The 19504-nt window shown below is 47.6% G+C and overlaps 5 protein-coding genes across 5 annotated transcripts in view; 3 read left to right on the top strand and 2 right to left on the bottom strand.

The window, feature by feature from the left end:
- The window catches only part of M431DRAFT_4907 (hypothetical protein), a gene marked incomplete at both ends in the record, with an annotated part of 43583 nt that extends 35718 nt beyond the window's left edge, over window positions 1-7865 (bottom strand). Inside the window, 4 exons of the mRNA XM_024916828.1 lie at window positions 60-6584; window positions 6648-6840; window positions 6912-7269; window positions 7354-7865. Coding sequence (XP_024775665.1) covers window positions 60-6584; window positions 6648-6840; window positions 6912-7269; window positions 7354-7865 — 7588 coding nt within the window. The remainder of the gene's footprint in view (window positions 1-59; window positions 6585-6647; window positions 6841-6911; window positions 7270-7353) is intronic.
- Window positions 7866-12533: 4668 nt separating this feature from the next.
- Window positions 12534-13563, bottom strand: M431DRAFT_494425 (hypothetical protein; the record flags this gene model as incomplete). The annotated part of the gene is made up of 3 exons (XM_024917248.1): window positions 12534-12660; window positions 12719-13129; window positions 13184-13563. The coding sequence occupies 3 exons, from the start codon at window positions 13561-13563 to the stop codon at window positions 12534-12536; spliced, it is 918 nt and encodes a 305-aa protein (XP_024775664.1).
- Window positions 13564-14130: 567 nt separating this feature from the next.
- On the top strand, window positions 14131-14827 carry M431DRAFT_414787 (hypothetical protein). Its single transcript, XM_024914965.1, has one exon. The coding sequence runs from the start codon at window positions 14222-14224 to the stop codon at window positions 14684-14686; it is 465 nt and encodes a 154-aa protein (XP_024775663.1). The 5' UTR covers window positions 14131-14221; the 3' UTR covers window positions 14687-14827.
- Window positions 14828-17048: 2221 nt separating this feature from the next.
- M431DRAFT_414779 (hypothetical protein) lies at window positions 17049-17943 on the top strand. The gene has a single exon (XM_024914964.1). The coding sequence runs from the start codon at window positions 17269-17271 to the stop codon at window positions 17770-17772; it is 504 nt and encodes a 167-aa protein (XP_024775662.1). The 5' UTR covers window positions 17049-17268; the 3' UTR covers window positions 17773-17943.
- A 171-nt stretch (window positions 17944-18114) lies between these two features.
- M431DRAFT_84130 (hypothetical protein) lies at window positions 18115-19281 on the top strand (the record flags this gene model as incomplete). The annotated part of the gene is made up of 3 exons (XM_024923396.1): window positions 18115-18295; window positions 18352-18855; window positions 18917-19281. 3 exons carry the CDS (start codon window positions 18115-18117, stop codon window positions 19279-19281), a joined length of 1050 nt encoding a protein of 349 aa, XP_024775661.1.
- Between the last annotated feature and the right edge of the window lie 223 nt (window positions 19282-19504).

Genomic DNA, 19504 nt, shown 5'->3' with positions numbered 1-19504 from the left:
GTACAAAGCTTCGTCATTGGGACATGATTCACTCCGTTTGGAAATAACATCATGCATACAGTGCTCCTCGATCACAACTTCGTGGTCATTCCACTTCATACTTTGCTGGAGATCCCAAGGCCCTGCTATGGCCACATCACGAAGCAACTTCTCTCTACCTAGAGATACGAGCTGCTGGGTGACGTGGTCAAGCTGATGAGTTAATGCTACGACCTGCGATTCAGAAATGACGTTTGTATCATAGACAAACTCCAACTCGGTACTATCATCGCCCAGGTGGCATTGGAGATTGAGAGGATAGTTGTAATAGTCTTCCATGGACTTCCATGCGAGCCTCTGCTCTGCTCTTGTGGAAATAAGGATTGCCTCATCTCCATCAAACTCGCTTGTTAGTTCCTTTGGCTGGACGACCATGAGACTGGTAAAGCTGCAGGCGTCTTTGGCATCTGAGCTGAGTTTAGCTATATTCTGTAGCCCAAATTGCTCGTGCATCACCATTTCAGTTGACTGCCTCTGAACATCACCAAGAAATTCCGACAATAGCTGGTCTGGATTCAACCGGATTCTTATGGGGAGTGTAGCAATAACCAGGCCAAGGACATTCTCTACACCTGCAAGTGGAGCATTTCGGCCAGAAACCGAAGCACCAAAGCAAACATCGTCTATACTGCAGTATCGTGCCAAAAGAATCGCCCAAGCAGCGCGAAGATACGTTGCTGTGGTAATGGCCCCCTTAGTTGACTTTCCGATTTTAATTTCCCTTGCGCAGACACCTATGTTCCTTTCGGAGTTGGTGATGATAAAGTCATCTCTCGGTAAAGGAAACAAAGCCCGTCTTGCCCCAGATAATTGCGTTTTCCAGTATTGCTCCGAACTATTCAGGTCAAGTTGAAGCGTGTACTGCACGAAGCTGGAATACGAGCCCAGCGTCGGTACTCCAGTATTATGGTATATTGAGTGGAATGTCTTGATCACGAGAGCTAAGGACCACCCATCGAACACTGAATGATGCGTAATGAAGACAAAATAGCGATCGCCATTGTCATCATTGACAAGTGCGAGACGGGAAAGTGGTGACCCATGGGACATGTGGATGTTACTCGCAGACTTTAAGAAATCATCCATGTTCTGATTGTCCGTTGAATCCCACTGCACAGGTTCTTTGACAATAACTTGGAGTGATACCATACTGCTGAGCTGAACAATTCTCGTGCGCAAATTGTTACAAAGAGCAACAGTTTGATCCCAAGAAACCTTAAAGTGGTCAATATCAGTATTTCTTGCAACCTTGAATATCATTTTCGCAACATATGCTCCTGGTTGTTTCGCGGTTAGTGCCATTAACCCTTCTTGTAGCTTGGTGCAAGGGAATGCATCTTCAACAAGATCCCAGCTAGCCAGATTGCACTGCTTGAGCAGCTCCTCCCTCATAGCTAAGTCGGTCTGATGTCGCTCAAGTAGGTCGAAAGGCGCAATGCTACAAATCACGTTGGAATCCCCGTTCATCTTGTCGGCGACAGCAGCTACTTTCCACAATCTTGGATCATCGAAGACGTCTTTGACAGTGAGTGAAATTCCGGCTTGGCGAGCATCGGCCACAAAGTGTATCACAGAGATGGAGTCACCACCGATTTGCAAGAAACTATCATCTCTTCCAATAGACTCCAGTGGCATGTTCAGCCTTTTCGCCCAAATGGCTTGCAGCTTACTCTCCATTGCTGTCTCTGGTGGATTCTTGACAGTGTCAACTAGCGAATAAATGGACAGGCTCTCAGAATCCAGCATTTCGACATGATGCTTCAAGGTGCGCCTGTCCAACTTGGTCGAAGTGATCGATGGCATATATCTGCATGGGATAAATAACGACGGCACCATGTACCTTGGAAGGTTCACAGACAGGTGTCCAATCATGCCAACAATTTGGCTCTTCAATTGGCTTGTGATCGGGAGGAACATTGTAGGATCTCCGCCTGCTGTATTTACAATTTTTGTCTCAGTATTGAAGCAAAAGAAGGCAACTAGGCTTGCACCGGCCTCGTTGTCAATCTTATCCACCATAACTTGATGAACTCCATCAAGACATGCTTTGATCTGGTGCTCCACCTCGCCTAACTCGACTCGAAGACCTCGGATCTTGATTTGAGTGTCTTTTCTTGTAACAAATGCAATCGTTCCATCTGAGTTGTATTTACACAGATCACCAGATTTATAGAAGCGATTCCACTGGTCCGAACTGCGATTGGGCATCCAGTTAGGTAAAGGCTTAACTGTTGCTGATTCGGTCTTGGCTGGATCTGCCAGATACTCTTTGAGTAATGTCGGTCCTTGGATGACCACTTCACCAATGGTTCCAAAGGGTGCTAGGCGATGAGGATTCTCTGGATCAACAAGCCAACAGAAACCACCAACAGGTCTGCCAATCGTTAAAGGGGAGTCATTAAGAGATCCGAATTCGTGCAGTGTACTGAACACACAGGTCTCAGCTGGGCCCCATGCATTGATAAGACGAAGCTTTCCAAACCAGGTCTCTAATACATCGCGACTCACAGCCTCGCCAGCGAGAAGCATCAACTTGACGCCAGGGATATCATCCGGGATTAAAGTGCGAGAGAATGAAGGCGTTAAATATACCCAACTGATATCCATCGTGCGTATATACTCAGCAAGTCCATTCATTCTAATTTCTTCAGATGGCACACATATGCAAGCACCAGCAATCCATGGACCGACAATCTCTCCAATCGACATATCAAAGACGTATGATGCAAATTGTAAGACGTTGATATCCGATGTCATTCCGAGCCGTTTGACGACAGCAGTCTGACTGGTGCAGAGAGCCTGGTGCTGCATAACGAAACCTTTAGGGGTTCCAGTACTTCCAGAGGTAAAGAGAACGTAACAAGCATCACTTGGGGATACTGTGCGTGGATTCTTGTTATTTTGTCTTCGCCTCATCAGCATCTCGTCAAGAGTAGCAGAAACTTCAACGACATTTTCGACTAAATCAGCACAAAGAGGGGTGTTACTAGGCGAGGCTAACGCAAGCTTTGCCTTTGTCTGCATTACGACCTTCTTATGGCGCTGGAGGGGGTGAGAGGGGTCGAGAGGAACCCAAGCAGCCCCGGCCTTATTAATCGCCAAGATGGATACGAAGAACCAAGCGGATTTTTCGAAACAGACATGAACAAGATCGCGTGCCTGAACCGCACAATTATCCATAAGGTAGCTCGACAGTCTATCAGCAGCAAGATTCAGCTGGCTATAGGTCAACGTCAAATCGGATGCATGAACAGCCATCGCGTCCGGTCTCTTCAGAGCATGGTATTCAATGATTTGATGTAAACATGATGAAATAATATCTGGCTCTTCGCTGTTGCATTCTATAGCACGCTGTAGATCCCACGGGCTGGATACTGTGATGGACTTCAAAGGAACATCATCTTGTTCAAGAAGCTGTCGAGTAACATGTTCAAAATGGTAACATAAAGCCTCCAACTGGCCCTCGGTCAAAACGTCGTTATAGTAAGTGAAGTCGAGTTCAATCGCATCATCTCCAACGCGAGTTTGAAGAACTAACGGATAATTAAAATAGTTCCTCATGGCTTCCTCTGATATCGCCTTTTCTTCTATGCCTTGTTGAAGGATCGAGTCCAACGAGGAGTAAGCTGCTGAAGAGAGATGCTGCATTGGTTGGATAACAAGCAAATTGGCAAAATCACAGGCTTCCCTAGCACTTTGCCCAAGCTTAGAGATATTCTGTAGTCCAAACTGTTCATGAGCAACCATTTTAGACGCATGTGACTGAATATGCTGAAGAAATTCAGAAACTAGCATTTCCCGATCAATCTGAATTCGGACAGGTACAGTAGCAATCATGGGCCCTGGAATTTCGTTCAAGCCGGGGACAGGAGCTTGTCGGCCAGACAAGGTCATACCGAAGCATACATCGTCATTGCCACAATACTGAGCAAGAAGAAGAGCCCAGGTGGCGCGAAGGATGGTTGCCGTTGTTATTGCTGCTTTTGGGTTCTGGAACGGTATGGACTTCTTCATCACACAGTCTTGAGATTTCGCAGTTATAGAAGCGGCAGGGAATTGGGATCGCTGTGAACCCTCCAATTCCTTCCTCCAGTATTCGCGAGAGCAGTCGTAGTCAAGTGACCCAATGTACCGAATGAAGTTCGAATATGGTGGCAAAGCCTCTATGTTGGAGTCCGTGCTGAGATAGGATCTCTGCAAAGCATCAAGTATGATTTTCATACTCAACCCATCAAAAACAGCGTGATGAACAATCCAGATGAAATAGGTGTCGCCGTTATCCTGGTGTAACAACGCGTTTCGGCTGAGACGATCTCCATAACTCATAGGAACGCTTCGAGTCTCGTTCAAATATGTATTCACATCAGTATTCGAAACAGGAGCCTCCCATGTAGTATCAGTTGTGACGACAGCCTGCAATGCTTCGGAGTTAACCAAGGCTATCCTTGACCGTAGACTGCCACAGTGCCCAATGACCGCGTCCCAGGAGGCCATAAAATGATCAATGTCAACATGCGGCATTAGCTTGTAAACCTGTCGATGAATGTAGGATCCAGGCTGCTTAAGTCCAAGTGCCATAAATCCCTCTTGAAGTGTTGTGCAAGGGTAAATATCCTCAATTGTTCCGGCATCGAGGTTGCACTGTTTCTGCATTTCGGTTTTGGTCTCATCCATGCTGCCTTGCGGAATCAAACTGAATGGCTTAGCATATCCCAATTGTTCAGCATCATCGATTGAAGCAACAGCGGCCATTTGTGCCAGCTCGGGATTCTCCATGATGTCTATCGGGGAGAGGGAGATACCATGTCGATAAGCAGTTGTGGCGAGCTCGGTCATCGTAAGAGAATCACCACCAAGGAGGAAAAAGTTATGCCGCCTTCCGATATCTTGGATACGGATCTGAAGCACATTGCGGAGTACATCTGCCCAAAGAGCCCGCAGGATTAACTCCAACTCAGTCTTTGGTGTTTCCTCAGCTGAGAGGCTCGCAGTCGTCATCAATGCGGCTCTTGTGATGATTTGAGCCCGTCTATCTGTTGCCGATAATGGCATTGTGTTGGTATCCAAGAGACCGCTATCATCATGATTGCTGTAATTCCATGGGTATTGAGGCAGTCCAGAGATTGCTTTCCCAGTGAACAAAGGACCTAACTTCAACACCACGGAATACTGCCAAAGCCGACCAATCGCCGATAGGAAGCTCGCCAAACAATCTTTCTCTCTAAACTGAGATGAGATATAGTTGCAAGGCACAGAGGTGGCAGAGCATATCTGTGAAAGTGGCCCAGAAAGCGTTGAGTGCGGTCCAATTTCCAGGAATAAGCTGTGTTGAGGGATAGTCTCAAGAAGAGACAGAACCGCGGAAGAGAAGCGGACAGGCGATATCAAATTGTTTACCCAATAATTAGGGCTGAGGTCTTCGGCGGCATTGAGAATGCTGTTATTGACGCTCGACATTAAAACGGCCCTTCTCGTTCGCTGCTCTGGCAAGGCAATTCTCTCAGCCTCTAATAACCCCAGGAGTTCAGTAGAGATTGATTCCATGTGATGTGAGTGAAAAGCTGTTCCAACATGCAACTTTCGCGTGGTCACTTGCGGTCTAGACAGTTTGATCAAAGCCATGACCTCCTCTATCACATCGCGGTCGCCGGAAATTGTCGTGCTCATTGGGCTGTTTTCACAGGCCACAACGACACCTTCACGCAAGAACTCTTTTGTATCTTCGGCGCTCAGACCTGTCACCGCCATGGTTCCATCGAATGTGCTCATCGCAGCGGCATAGCCATAGTAATATGCCGTAACAATCGCGCCCTTCAGAGTAAGAAAACCTGCGGCGTAGGCTGCGGCAATCTCGCCGCTGGAATGGCCGACGACGGCCTCTGGCGTAGCCCCCATACGATCAAACTGATGAAAAAGTGCAATCTGCAAAGCGGTAGACAGCATACAAGCCGTTTCCACAGAATGAATTCGACATAGAGGGTCGGTGGATGATCGCTGGATTTCCTCTTCAATCGTCCAAGAAGGCGGGGTTTTCAGTTGGCGCAAGATGTCGTCCATGCTTTGAATGTCATCTCTAAATCCATCGAGCTGGAAAAGTTCTTTGCCCATGCCTGCCCACTGCGCTCCCTGCCCACTGAAGACCATCGTGATGGAAGAGGGCTCAGGCGGGCATTTCGCGTGGTTCGAAGTACTTAGGCATTCTCCATCGACTCCGAGGAGAGAAAAAGCGCGGTGAGTGAGTGCTTTTCGGCGTATAGCACGAGTAAAAGCAACATCAGGGACGAGTTGCGGGTGTGCCTTGGCGTAATCATGGTGAAGCTGTATCTGCTGGTTCAGAGCAGTTGCGTCACTTGCTGAAAAGAGGACAAGTTCTGTGCGAGAGTGGTACTTGTTTGCTGAAGAATCGTTATTTCGATACGACTCAAGGATAACGTGGGTTCCAATGTCCGCAGTTCCAAGATAGCTGATGCTGATTCTTTCAGCTCGACCAGATGGAAATTCGCGTGACTTTGCAAACGCACTGAGCTTCCGACTTTGAGATTGACCTAGGCGATTATGTAAACATTTTGGCTCCCCAACTACCAGACATTGCTGTTCCAGATTCTTACCGTTTGATGCAGTTGGCAGAATTGTTTGGTGCTTTATGGAAACCATAGCCTTGATCAAGCTAACAAGACCCGAAGCACTTTTTGAGTCACCGACAGCATGGCGAGAGGAGCAAAGAGAGGCATCGCTCCCTCCGAAAACGCGTTCAAGAGCCGAGAGCTCGATCTGGTTTCCAGCAAAACCAGCATCGTAACACTGCATTTGTTAGTTTATCACTTCCTCCAGGACAATAGCAAATTATTTATTTTGATAGGAAAAGAACTCACCTCAATAACTGCTGTGTCACGGGGATCCAACCCAGCGACATCATAGGCCTCGCGGATCATGTCTACATAGACACTTGCTCCTGAATTCACGGCTTCTCGAAACTCATGGCCGTCGCACGTGTTAGTAGCACAGATGACGGCTTGAATCGGGTTTCCATCGCGAATTGCGTCATTCATTGGCTTGATGAACACTGCCACCACCGCTTCTCTCTCAGAAGCATCCGCATCCATCTCCGCGGCGGTCATCAAGTTGATGCCCGCAACGAGAGCAGCTTTGGCATCACCATTCTTCATAGCATTACATGCTTCATGAAGTGCCTTCAGTGATGCGGAAGGATCCGCATTTTCAATCATTACGCTAAAATATCATTGATGGTTAGCCACCGCGTGTTGATGAAAACGAGGATTGAGTGGTTCAGCTCAAGGTTTGGGCTGTGCTTACCTTGGTCCTTGAAAGTCATATTGTTTGGATACATAGTCCGCGATAGAGGTGTGTCTGGCCTCCTTCGACTTGGATTCTTCTTTACTTGGCATTGCCAGATAGCAAGCTACAGACGCACCCTTTCCGCGATAGCTGACCTCGCATGCATCTTCTAGGCATTCACGCGTAACTTCGAGGAGTTTCTGGCCATACGGTCCAAAATCGGCTGGCCCTTCAGTGGTCGTGAATAAGGATGCATCAACGGAGTTGTGGCCTTCACTTAATCGGCTGCCATGCACATCACGCCTTTCATTCTGGGCTCCAGGGGCAGAACCGCGGGCATCCGCGTCACCGGCCAATAAATCCCAAAACTCCTCGGTGCTGCGGATTCCACCCGAGAGTCGCATACCAACTCCGCAGATAGCGATTTGAAACTGATTCGCAGTTCCATTTGGGCTCTTGGAGGAGTTGATAGAGCCATGGATGCTACCTCCAGCCCCAGCCTCTTCGGCCGAAGACTTAATTCCAGACATATTAAAGATTGTAATTAGTACGTTGAAGCAAATTAATTAAAAATGGACATTAAATTCAACCGGAATCGTATATGTATCGACCAAGACGCTTGCTGGATCGACTAGGAGGGAAGTTGGTGGGCATCAAATGGTATAAAAGGGAAACTCTTTGCAAGGATAGACAATACAACTCTTACTCCTACTACAAGTACTTCGTAATACTTGATGATATTACTGTCAAAGCAGGCCAGAGCCTAGCCAATCATAGCACCCTGTTCTCCAAGTCAGTCAATGTCTCACAGAGTTTTCAACACTTGCGAGGATGCGGCCATGCTCAGGTGCACGGGTAGAGCCCCAGTCGACTTACCGCCATTGTCCCCCGCGTCAATCCCTTTGATGAACAATCTTTCAGGGATCTAACACCAATCCAGCTGCAGAGCTTCGATACGTATATATGATACTTCATACAAAGTCGAGGGACTACAAATACATACTTGAGTGATACACTCGGAAGTAAGATAATCCACAGAATATATGCAAACTTTGAAAAATCCATCCAACATTGCGTATTGTGCAAAGACGGGGCATCTCACGACCGCTGATGGCAGCTCTTGAGAATGCATGCAATCCCGTACGAGTATGTCCTAACGAGTATGTCCTATTGGTGAGGGCGGCACGGCGCTTACCGGCGGGCTACAATCCGCCTCACCGGAAAAAAGAAAGAAGACGCGGGAGAGAAGTGGAAATATTAATTACTTTCCAGTGTACAGGCTATGAGGCAAAGATCCTATAGGTCAGAAGCGATATGCCCCTGCGCAAGTATGCATAGGTAGTGCCTCTCTCTTAACCCACTCTTTTGCATCTTGCGTAACAAGGAGAAGATCTACTAGATTTTACTCTAGCGATGCCAGTCTACCCTTGACTGGAGTCGGATCTTTCAGAGTGAATGAGCCTACGAACTATACGACGCAATGGATTGTATGGTGAACTTCAACTAGAATTTCCTCATGTATTCGCTCAGCTCTCATATGGGCCCACCACCCCAGATGAGGATTGACACCTTGAGGGCTAATAGGGATGGAAAAAGACTAATATTCACATAACACTTCTTTTTACGTTTATTCCATGGAGTGGCTGCATGGCGCAATTTAAAACAACATCGTCCAACAGCTGAAATGAGTGGCCAAGAGCCCTCCCTCGGGGCGATCGGTCGAGGGAACTCAGCTTGGCACGCCCCCTTGCATGCCCTCTATACTTGCAAGAAAATTACAGCAGTAGATGGAGTACGGAGCAAGGAGTACATATTTCGTACAAGTTTAGACTTTTTCTTTCTAAGTAGTGCCACAAAAGCCGTAGCTCAATCCAAACCCGGAATGTTCACGGTGAGTATCAACTTACAAACTCATCTGCACCGGGGTTTCCGTGTGTGAAAGATTACATGAAAAGCTTCATTACTATAAGATATTCACGTCATCTGAAACAACCTATACCTAACGGCGAGATATTGAATTCGCCATACATTTAGCGATGTAGCATTGTGTAATACATACATAGCGTCGTATGCATCATATCATGATCATATTCCATTGGCCAAGCACACATAGCTACCAGGTGACAGGTCGCAATTAGTCAGTCATTCACAGCCATCTAGGTAATTGGATTTAGCTCCATGTATGTATGATAATACTGCCATTTTTAAGGCTCTTTTAGTACACAGGTAGGAGGGTAGGTCGCGTTTTTGTATGTAGTAGAGAGGTACGGGGTACAAAACGGCTCAACGTTTTGATACTATACCGCGACGTGCCTTGATCTGGGAAGAATGCTACTCATGCACGATTTACGTGATCACCCAAAGGAGGTATACACTTGGTACCCAAAAGAGGCTGAGGCAGTCGTGGAACCCGGTTCAGCTGCTCCGTCTCCATTTCTGGGCCACTTGTTCCAGGCGTTCGCTTGTCAATCTCAGATATCATTTTACTTAATCTTGCACGAGCCGTGAGACAGAGATGTCACTAATAGCGCCCAATTGGCCGGCATTCGCATCCGTCACAACTGTCTCGGACATCGGACAGGACCACTCATATTTTGTCTCACAAGGGCTCAGTGATGGTTCTCGCCCGGGCAAACTGCACATTGGTCAGCTAGCATATGAGCTCATTTAACATTCCGGTCGGCGGGTGGCTGATGTGACGCTGGTATTTGCACGGATAGCATCCGTGAATTCCCTGTTACAGGCCAGGGAGGTTGAACGGCTCCAGCGCGTTATGAGTGGCTATGACAGATCAAGTTGTTCAGCTCTACTCCAGTAGTGCGCACGATCAAAGATGTAGGCTATAGGGGCTGTCGCCCTGCATAAGGCTACGTGTACGTATAAGTGTACATACATGGATCCCCTGCTGCAGCAGCTGCTTGGTCGTGAGTTCTTACTATTCAATGGATTACTACTTACTTTACTAATGGGCTATTGTCAAAACTTACATCAGTTACATAGAGTAGAGTAGCAGTTGCACAGTGGACACGGGACTATCCGGAGATTCCATTTGTTACACCGCTAGGGCTCCTGCAGGCTGTGTTAAGCCAGGGCGGCCTGTCTCTGCCCGGTGACGTTTTTTGTACTCGAATCGGTGTTTGGCTTTGAAACACGCATCAACCTAACCGTCGCCACGCGTTAAGCGTAATTACATATGGCTACCACGGGAATACTACTAGTTGTAGGTACTGTACGGTACGAGTACGTGAAACAGGCAGCAATGATGGGGCTGGGCACTGATTAATAGAAATGAATCATCAGAAACAGATTGTGAATCACAAATAATACTCTGTACCTTGTCGTCACGATGGGCTATATGACCTACAATTCCGCTACACCTACCCTAGAATCCGGAACAATTGTAAAAATATAGACAAAGTATAGAACAAAACACTGAAAGAAATTGAAAGAAACTATCAATTTGTGGTATTGATTCATTTAATTGGTTACTTATTAAATTTTATTTGTTCGTTTGTTTTCTTCGTTGCAGATAGGTAGTGAGTATATTTGTCACATCAACCGAACCGCTAATTCAAGTCGCTCAAGTCTACGTAGCCAAATCGCAGCTGATGACTGAGACAGCTGTAAAACAAAGTCCAGCTACCTGGTAGCTATGGATACTGAGAATAATGCACGAGGCACTCTTTTTTTGTCAGTTGGGTTACCAAGGATTGTCTGTGCACCCCAAGTTGGCTACTCGACGTCACAGAGTAGAGTTAGAGCTTCAAAAGCGGACGCGAGGTAAAGCCGTTCATTTACTACTGCGGGCATTTACTTGTCAAGTAACAGATGCTTGCTCTGTAAATATCTCCTATTATAATTGTTTCCTGCTACTATGGCTATAATTTTTTTTTTATAGCATTTACATACTGCCATGAATATTTTCGTTCAGCATTCAATGGTATTTGCAACATGGGATCCTGGGTAGCACAGTTGGATGCTGAATAGGCATTCCATATTAGCAAGAAAAAAAAGAGAGTTCATTGATGCAACTTCCTCAGCTTTGCTCTCGTTCGAATGAATTAATCATAATACTAGATTCATCTTCACACAGCGCATCGCCTTCACAAATGATATTACACACTTTTGAGGCATCCCACTATCATCAAAGAGACGCAATTGAGCACACCCCACGTGCCATTTGTGTGATGCATCTTGGGGTGCGTTTAAAGACCTTCCCACACCGAATACCATATATCGTATGCACTGGCCATTCGCGCGGAGACATATTCATTGTTCAATATGACTTTTCTATGATGCTCAATTTAGTTGGCTCATCTAAGATGTACTCTGCATTCTTCCTAAATGTCTCTGTATGTCAGCTTTGCAGATGCCACCGAACTGATAGGGTCCGAGTGCCTCCACAAACTTGCCAATATTCGTAAATAGGCATTTAGTTGGCATTCAGTTGGCATTTAGATGACATTCACATGGCTGGTCAAATGATCAGTGTTACTATAGCGTGCATATTTGAGATGCTCAATTTTTGGTTCTTTGTTACATACTGAAGCGATTCGAAGGACATTATGCTATGTAGACCACCTGGGCAGCTATAAGAAGCCATCGTCGCTCAACGATTTGGCAACTTTTACCACATCACGTCTATCCATAAAAGAAAGTTTACGAATCTATCTACCAAAGCCATCATAATGCAGTTGTCAGGTATTTACTCATATTTGCGCACGTAGCCGCTAATATAACTAACGCGACAAGTTAAAATTCTCGGTCTCTTCGCCTCTCTTGCCGCTGCTAGCGCTGTTCCTACTTCTCAAGACTCTACTTCCGGTGTGGATAGTGGTATACAAGCCGTCTGCTTCATGCAATGTGCACTTTGGTACTCATGGTGCCGGACAGACCCTCATAATTACAGATGTGGCAGAGATGGAGGATTTGTCTATGACAAGCGAAACACAGGTTGTGAAGAGGCTTGCGGGTGTCTCTGTGATGCAGGCTGCAAGGACCACCTCTGTGCGGACCCGAATGAGAGCGAATAATTTAAGAATACGCATTTTGGAAAAGAGAAGCTGTATGACAAAGAAATCTAATATCATATGCAATCGCTATTTAGTGAATGACTGTGCACCAGCCTTTGAGCTTCTATAGCCATGGCCTTTTTGAGTGAATGAAAATAGGAGAACCCTCTAAGATTTGTAGTAGCATTAAGCCTTGGATTCGGTATTCGTGGACTCATCGAATGTATGAAGAGACATAGCTTTGGGCTCGTCTCGACCAAAAATGAGACCAGGGTGCCCAACGCAGAGGCAGAACGAAGCGATAACAACCAAGCTAAAGCGAATGTCAACCCAAGTACACTTTATCAAGGGAAACGAGATCTGGTACTTACACTCCCTCAAGACCAATGAAGAGGCCTTGGTCTGTGATTAGGTTAGAGTGAACGTAGCCCTTGCTCAGCTCATAACAACGGTATACGCAACGCGTGAAGATGAGAAGGATCGCGGCACCCAGGAAGCCCAAAAAGACGCGCATTCTTGTTCCCAAAGGTGATGAGGGCTTTTTCCGGACGTAGCGAGTCACGTAGTCGATGAACAAGGTGCTGAAGAAGAACAGGCCGCCGACCTGGAGCCCCAGACCAGTCATGGCAATATCCACACCGGTTTGACTGCCGCCAGAGCTGACTACAGATATGGCACCACCGGCAGCTTGGAGAACAAGGCAAACAATATCGAGAGGGATGAAGATCCAATAGAATAGCTCGGGCTTGATGCGTGAAACTTCAGGGGCTAAGAAGTTAATGCTGTGGCAGGCGTTAGCTGGCGATCAACGATGGTTCGGTCAATAATAGACTTACGTCTTGGATAGAGTAATGTATATTCCAGCCGTGAAAAAAACAGGGGCAGTGGTAATGAGGACGATCTGGTCCATGAAGCCGCCGAAAGAGAAAGGATTATTGTAGAGAACAAGGCGACCAGCATAGCCCCCAATCTCAACTAGGCATCCGAAGATCATGAGGGTCATGAAATTCCACTGGCGCCAACGAACGCCAAGAAATGCATGGATGCTGATGGCGATAGCAAAGAGGGCTATGAAGACGGAGTTGGCAGCGATAGAAGGTCGATACTTGTAGACACTCCATTCAACAGGGCAGACGTCGAGAGTACAATTGGCCTGTGGACCGAACACAACATAGCCGCCTGGCGTCCCAGGTATTCCCTGGCCCGGAGTCGTCATGATGGATAAAAATAAAGTCGAAGTATGGTCGTCGATGCGAGTGCTGTTCGTACTGCTGGAGATGGCTGTGTGGGCAGCGCGAAAGGGGGAGGACGGCAGTGTTGCCTATATAGCTGTTTCGTCCTTGCGATGGACTGCTTCGAGAGAATGGGGCTTGCACAGACGACGAGAGAATGCCCAAAGAAGTCTGCAAATGGTTTGGGTTCCCAGTTGCTGAAGGATTCTGCCTAAATAATGTTGAATCCCGATAACGTTCAATTTATATCCTGAACAGCGTCGTCCAGGCAATCAAGTTCAACACGACAGCAAACGGAGTAGCGGCGAAACAGAAGTATGTCCAAGACTGAAATGGAAACTGGTATGTGCTGACGATGGGGCTGTGTGAATTGATATAATTCATTCAGGTGCAAAAGGAGAGTGCCCTGATTACAAAGTGTGATGTAAAATCTCTTTTTTTTTTTTTCTTGTGCTGGCATCTGTCAAATATGAGCAAGTTGCGCCGATGCTCCTGATCGGAGGGACGGAGTAACTTTTGAAGGTCTAGATCGTTAGTCTCATTAGTTACGCAAGCTGCAGAATGCACATCAATAAAGACACAAGCAACATTGGTTTATCCTTCCGCTTATAAATATTGATTAGTTTTGTCGCCTTTCAAGCCATGTTTCGTGTCTGCCAAGCCTTTTGCGCAGTGAAGATTCGTGATATGAGGCTCCGTTGCATCGATTCTGTAAATCATCCATATCTCCGGCCCAAGATTTTGCTGCTAAACGGAATACGGGGCAACACGGGATTCACAGCCTCCTTCAATTTTTTTTCTCTCCTGATACCCAAGTGGGTCAGGCCAATGATAGGAGGATTCGTATTTTCGTATCTCTTCATGGCTGGCATTTTGGAAACCTTTTCAGCCCATGACTACAGGTACCCAAGACGCCACAAGCTTCAATATTTTGTCAATATTTGGATGCAGCAGGTGTCGTGCTGGACGGGTGCCAATCTCTCTGGTCGAATTCCCAGGATCAGATCCGTACAGGATTTCAATGCTTGCAGTGCCGAATCTGGAACGATGCCGCGAAGAAGGTGCTGCGATCCGCGGGAATTATTCGCTGTGCCGAATCTGGAATGATGCTGCGAAAAAGGTGCTACCAACAGCGGGAAAATACTTGGCCTTCATCCATTTGCTGTATGACGACGCACCTAGATGCGGCTGAAAAGCGAAGACGCGCAATGTACATTAGGCCATAGAGATTCCCCGCGACTGTCTTGGCAAGGTTAGCCATTTGGATCCTGAATGGACTGATATCGCATGAAGTGGTGATCCTTCGCTGAACTCTATTTCACGCTCTGATTGGCGTTTGTTGAAGGGCTGATGCTGTATAAAATCTCATGATGAATCATTGACATGCGGCTAAAAATCTCCGTGCTGGCAAGGCGGTCTTAGGCCACTGGTTCGGTGGTATTCGGCTGAATCCGAATTACCGGGGGCACGATGCAGTCTGGCTCCTCTTGAGACACTGGACTTCGCAAGCAGCACGTTATGGAGCGTACGTTCTATCATATTGACGACCATCGACCTTTGACTACAGGTCAGTCTTGCTGTTTTGGAATAGCCATTGAACTCAACTTTTTGGATCTCTATCTCATCATTGATGAATGCATTTCATGTAGAGCATGCTCTCCAACTGTCGTTCGGAGAGCTATGATTTCTCGATGCCGAGCGGGACCCAATCATATATTCGCGGCAAGCCAAGTGCTGACCTTTCCGCCATCAAGATCTAGTCGCCTCGAGCCGAAGAATCGCGAAACGCCTTAGAAAGTATTCCAGTCCAAGAGGAATACCAGCGTTTTAGTGGTTGCGATATGCCCCACAGAGCTGTCAGCCTTATATTCCGGCAATCTATATTCCCCAACGTCTGCCAGGGTCCGGGTTTATGTAGTGTGAAGGACGGCGGAGATTGCGGGAATCCTACGCGATATGCAAGATTCCATGTACAGATTCAGTTGCCACTTACTAGTGATGGCGTATATTTTCGGGAAAACGCTCTCATTGTGATCGATCTCTCGGCCGAAATGTCCTGACAACCAGTCCACGACTCAGCATACCCGTCCAGGTACCGAACAGCTCTTTGGACGCCACCGTTTGAAAGCACAGGAGTCTCGGCTGCCCTTTCTACTAATAGTTATCTTATCCCTGCGCGCTCTTGCCGGGGAGAGAAGAGATTCTGGCAGGAAGAATCGCATCCATGACATGAGTCATAATGATGGTTACTACCTGCCTACATGTAGGTAACGTAAGGGGACTGTTCAAGCTGGTAGGGGCTGGAGGTATGCCTGAAGTTTGAGGCCAGGTTCATGAATGTTCTCAGATACATTCTGGTGGGTTGTTGCTTGTAACGAGCACCCTTGCGTTGCGTCGCATCCAAGCATTGAAAGAACATGCCACCACCTTGGCACAATTACAGGAGCAGATCCTGATCTGTTGTTAACAATCAACAGATTTAATGATTGTTATGATCGAACATTTGAGGAATCACCATGCAGGCATCGAATATGTAGTGTTGCCAACCTAGGCAGCCCTTGCTGCAAGTTATCTTTGGCTGGCGTCTCTATTCGAGTAGCTGCCATATAGCCGCGGGATGCTGTCCAACCAAATAATTCGCGCCTTCCTGCATCTTTTTTTACCTCGTGATTAATTATTGATGCATGATCAATAATCACTGCATTGTGGCTGTAGAACGTTGAACTGCTTTTTGGGTGACATGCAGCTTTTAGGCTGTCACACACATTACACACACACACAATGAGCTTCATGGATCGGTCTTCGCAAACATGAAAGATGGTATTTGTTGAGTACTATTCGGTTGTCTAACTACTAGTTGACCTCACGGGGTGTACGAATCAAAGAGATGTCGGAGCAATGCCGGATACAGGAACATTGCCCACCTGGTGTATTCTCGATGTTTCTAAGAAGAAGAAGCTGAGATACTCGAAAAGTGCTAGCTGTTCCGCTCTTGATGGTGGCGAGCCCCAATCAGGGGCGATTTAGCGCTTGAATCAGTGCCGAAGATGGGCCTCGGCTCGGCATCCGGGCTTCAGGATATCTTCTCTCCTTGTCGTCATGCTCGTTGTCACTCTCGATTAATAAGGAGGAGAAAAAAATTGTGCCAATGTACTCCATTTAAAAACTGATTGAGTCGTTTGCGTTAATGGATGCATGAGGTCATTTGTCTTGAGGAGCGGAGTTTTGATCGTAGAGTTATTATGTCGGCTTGTATAATCGTTCCGTGGCCCTTTTGCGCATGTTGAAGGTGAGGATCATGCATGCTTACGCCTTGTTCATCCAATAGGAACAGACAGGATTTATGCTGTCAGACTCACAACATAGATGTACCTGTATTGTAACAGCCAATTTGCTACACAACTCCGCGACTGTTAACAAGGTCTGAAACATGGACCGTTTTCTCTTTCAGCATGAATTCGCTGCAGAGCCCAAGTCCGCGATTACCAATCAGGTCAGTGCCAGCAGATCGGACACTAGCGAGTCAAAACAAGAGCGATGGCGGAACAGCCGCGGCGCGGCGCAAACGGGAAACTGTCTGAATCTGTATCTTCACCGAGACTATCTTTTTGCGAGGGCTGCATGTATGTACTTGCCGTACAAAGCAAAGTGGTCAAAAGTCCAAGGATCTACGGAGTGCTTTACATAACATGCCGTTTCTCTTTTTCCACTCCTTTCCTTCTAAAACTAGTCCCGGGCTTGAGTCTCCCCTTGCGGCTCGATCCATGCCATCCATGTCTTTGTGGCTGCCGCTTCTCGACACCGAAAAAACCTCGGTATCTTCGCCTCTCCCCCATAATTATGCAAAGACGGGACTTAGTGAGCCTGCAGCCGGGCTCTTTTCTAAAAGAAGGACTCGGCCGGCCGGCCGAAAGACACAAGGTGCATCTGCTCGGAGCTGCACTCGACGGCGAAAGCGAACTCCGCACCGGAGGAATATCCCCATTGCGAAATGGCGGGCCCTAGTGGCTTTGTGGGGAGCCGCTGGTGACGGGTTTTTCTCAATGTTCTGTTGCATCGCTGCGGTTTTGGCTTTGGCTCCCCTTGCTTTTGACGTTCTCGATAGAGCCAATGCAGGAGTTTCCATCCCTGCGGGCCACGTCCTAGTCCACGTCCCGAGGCCATCGACACGAAGTTTGAATTGTAATTGCTAAGCACAACGGACCTGTGTAGTACGACACGACTCCAGGCAATGCGGGTCTCCGTGGACGGTCGGATTCTCCATGTTGCTGTTTCAGACGCTGAATCCCTAGTTCAATGGAGCAAACAGCCGCTTTGAGGCCGTCGCCGCCGCCGCTGTCGATACTTGCTAAATGCTAGCTGGAGGGTCGGCCACGCTTTAGGCCACCTAGAGATGCAAGTATAAAGACAGCTGTGCGCCTCCAGATTTGTTTTTTCGAGTCTTTGAATCTTAAGCTAGATCATTCTATCTCTACTAGCGCATCAACTCTCAAGCCCCTTACGACAAACGCCTTCCTTCACCTTCAATCTTCATCATGGCTGTAGACAACCTCTCCATTGTTCTCGCCGAACGGCCCACCGGTGAAATCATTCCCGGCACCACCTTCAAGCAGAAGATCTCTCCTGCTCCCACTTCAGCCGACATCAAGGATGGAGAGATTCTCGTCGAGGCTCTTTACCTCTCTCTGGACCCGGCCATGCGATCCTGGCTGAATGGTAATTCGCATTGTCCTTGTTGCATTTCCTGCAAGTTCTAACATACTATTTTTTAGATGTCCGATCTTATGTGCCCCCTGTCCAGATCGGCGAGACCATGCGTGGTGCTTCCGTCTGCCGCGTTCTTGCTTCCAAGAGCAAGCAGGCCAAGACTGGCGACTACGTTTGCGGCTTCACTGGCTGGACTCAGTATGCCGTCCTCCGCGAGGGTGCCTTTGAGCCTTCTTCCAACTACCCCGGCCTGAGGGAGCCCAAGGACATGCTGTCAGTCCTCGGCATGACTGGCCTCACTGCTTGGATCGGTATGACCAAGATTGGAGAGCCCAAGACTGGCGAGACTGTTGTTGTTTCCGGTGCCGCTGGTGCTACCGGCAGCATTGCTGGCCAGATCGCCAAGATCAACGGCGCCCGTGTTGTCGGTATTGCTGGCAGCGCTGATAAGTGCAAGTGGCTGGTTGAGGAGCTCGGCTTCGACGTTGCCCTGAACTACAAGGATGCCGACTTCAAGGAGAAGTTCAAGGAGGCCACTCCCAAGTACATTGATGTCTACTTTGACAATGGTAAGCAAATTCGTTATCACGCTTGATACAGGAACCCTCCCGCTAACCAATGTCTGTTCAGTTGGTGGTGAGATCCTCAACATGTGCCTTGCCCGCGCCAAGGAGCACGCTCGCTTCGTCATGTGCGGTGGCATCAGCCAGTACAACAGCGCCAACCCCGAGGGTCCCAGCAACATCTCCAGAGTCATCAGCATGCGCATCAAGATGCAGGGCTTCATCGTCTTTGACCACATCAAGGACTACGGCAAGGCTCGCCAGGAGCTTTCCCAGTGGGTTTCCGAGGGCAAGATCAAGAAGACCGAGCACATTCTTCCCGGCGGCCTCCAGGTTGCTGAGCAGGGCCTGGTTGACCTGTACAAGGGCTCCAACACCGGAAAGCTGCTGGTCGAGGTCAAGAACCCCAAGGAGAACCCCTCCAAATTGTAAAATGTTGCAAGGAAAGATGAAGAGAGAAAACCCCCCCCAAGTTAATGAGTTCAATAACGTTGAACAGAAATGTATATAGTTTTGTATGATCTAGACGCATTGGCAGGCAGCGAATGATACTTCTATTTCTGCTTACCCATCTTGAGCTCTATTCCAACAGTGAATGATGGCTTGTTCAATGGAACCAAAGACACTCATGCCGACTACTGATTCTAGGATCTTT

Source organism: Trichoderma harzianum (assembly GCF_003025095.1).
Source record: "Trichoderma harzianum CBS 226.95 unplaced genomic scaffold M431scaffold_5, whole genome shotgun sequence".
NCBI classification, from domain to species: Eukaryota; Fungi; Ascomycota; class Sordariomycetes; order Hypocreales; family Hypocreaceae; genus Trichoderma; species Trichoderma harzianum.
Note: the sequence above shows the minus strand (reverse complement) of the source record. Positions and strands in the feature narration are given on the sequence as shown.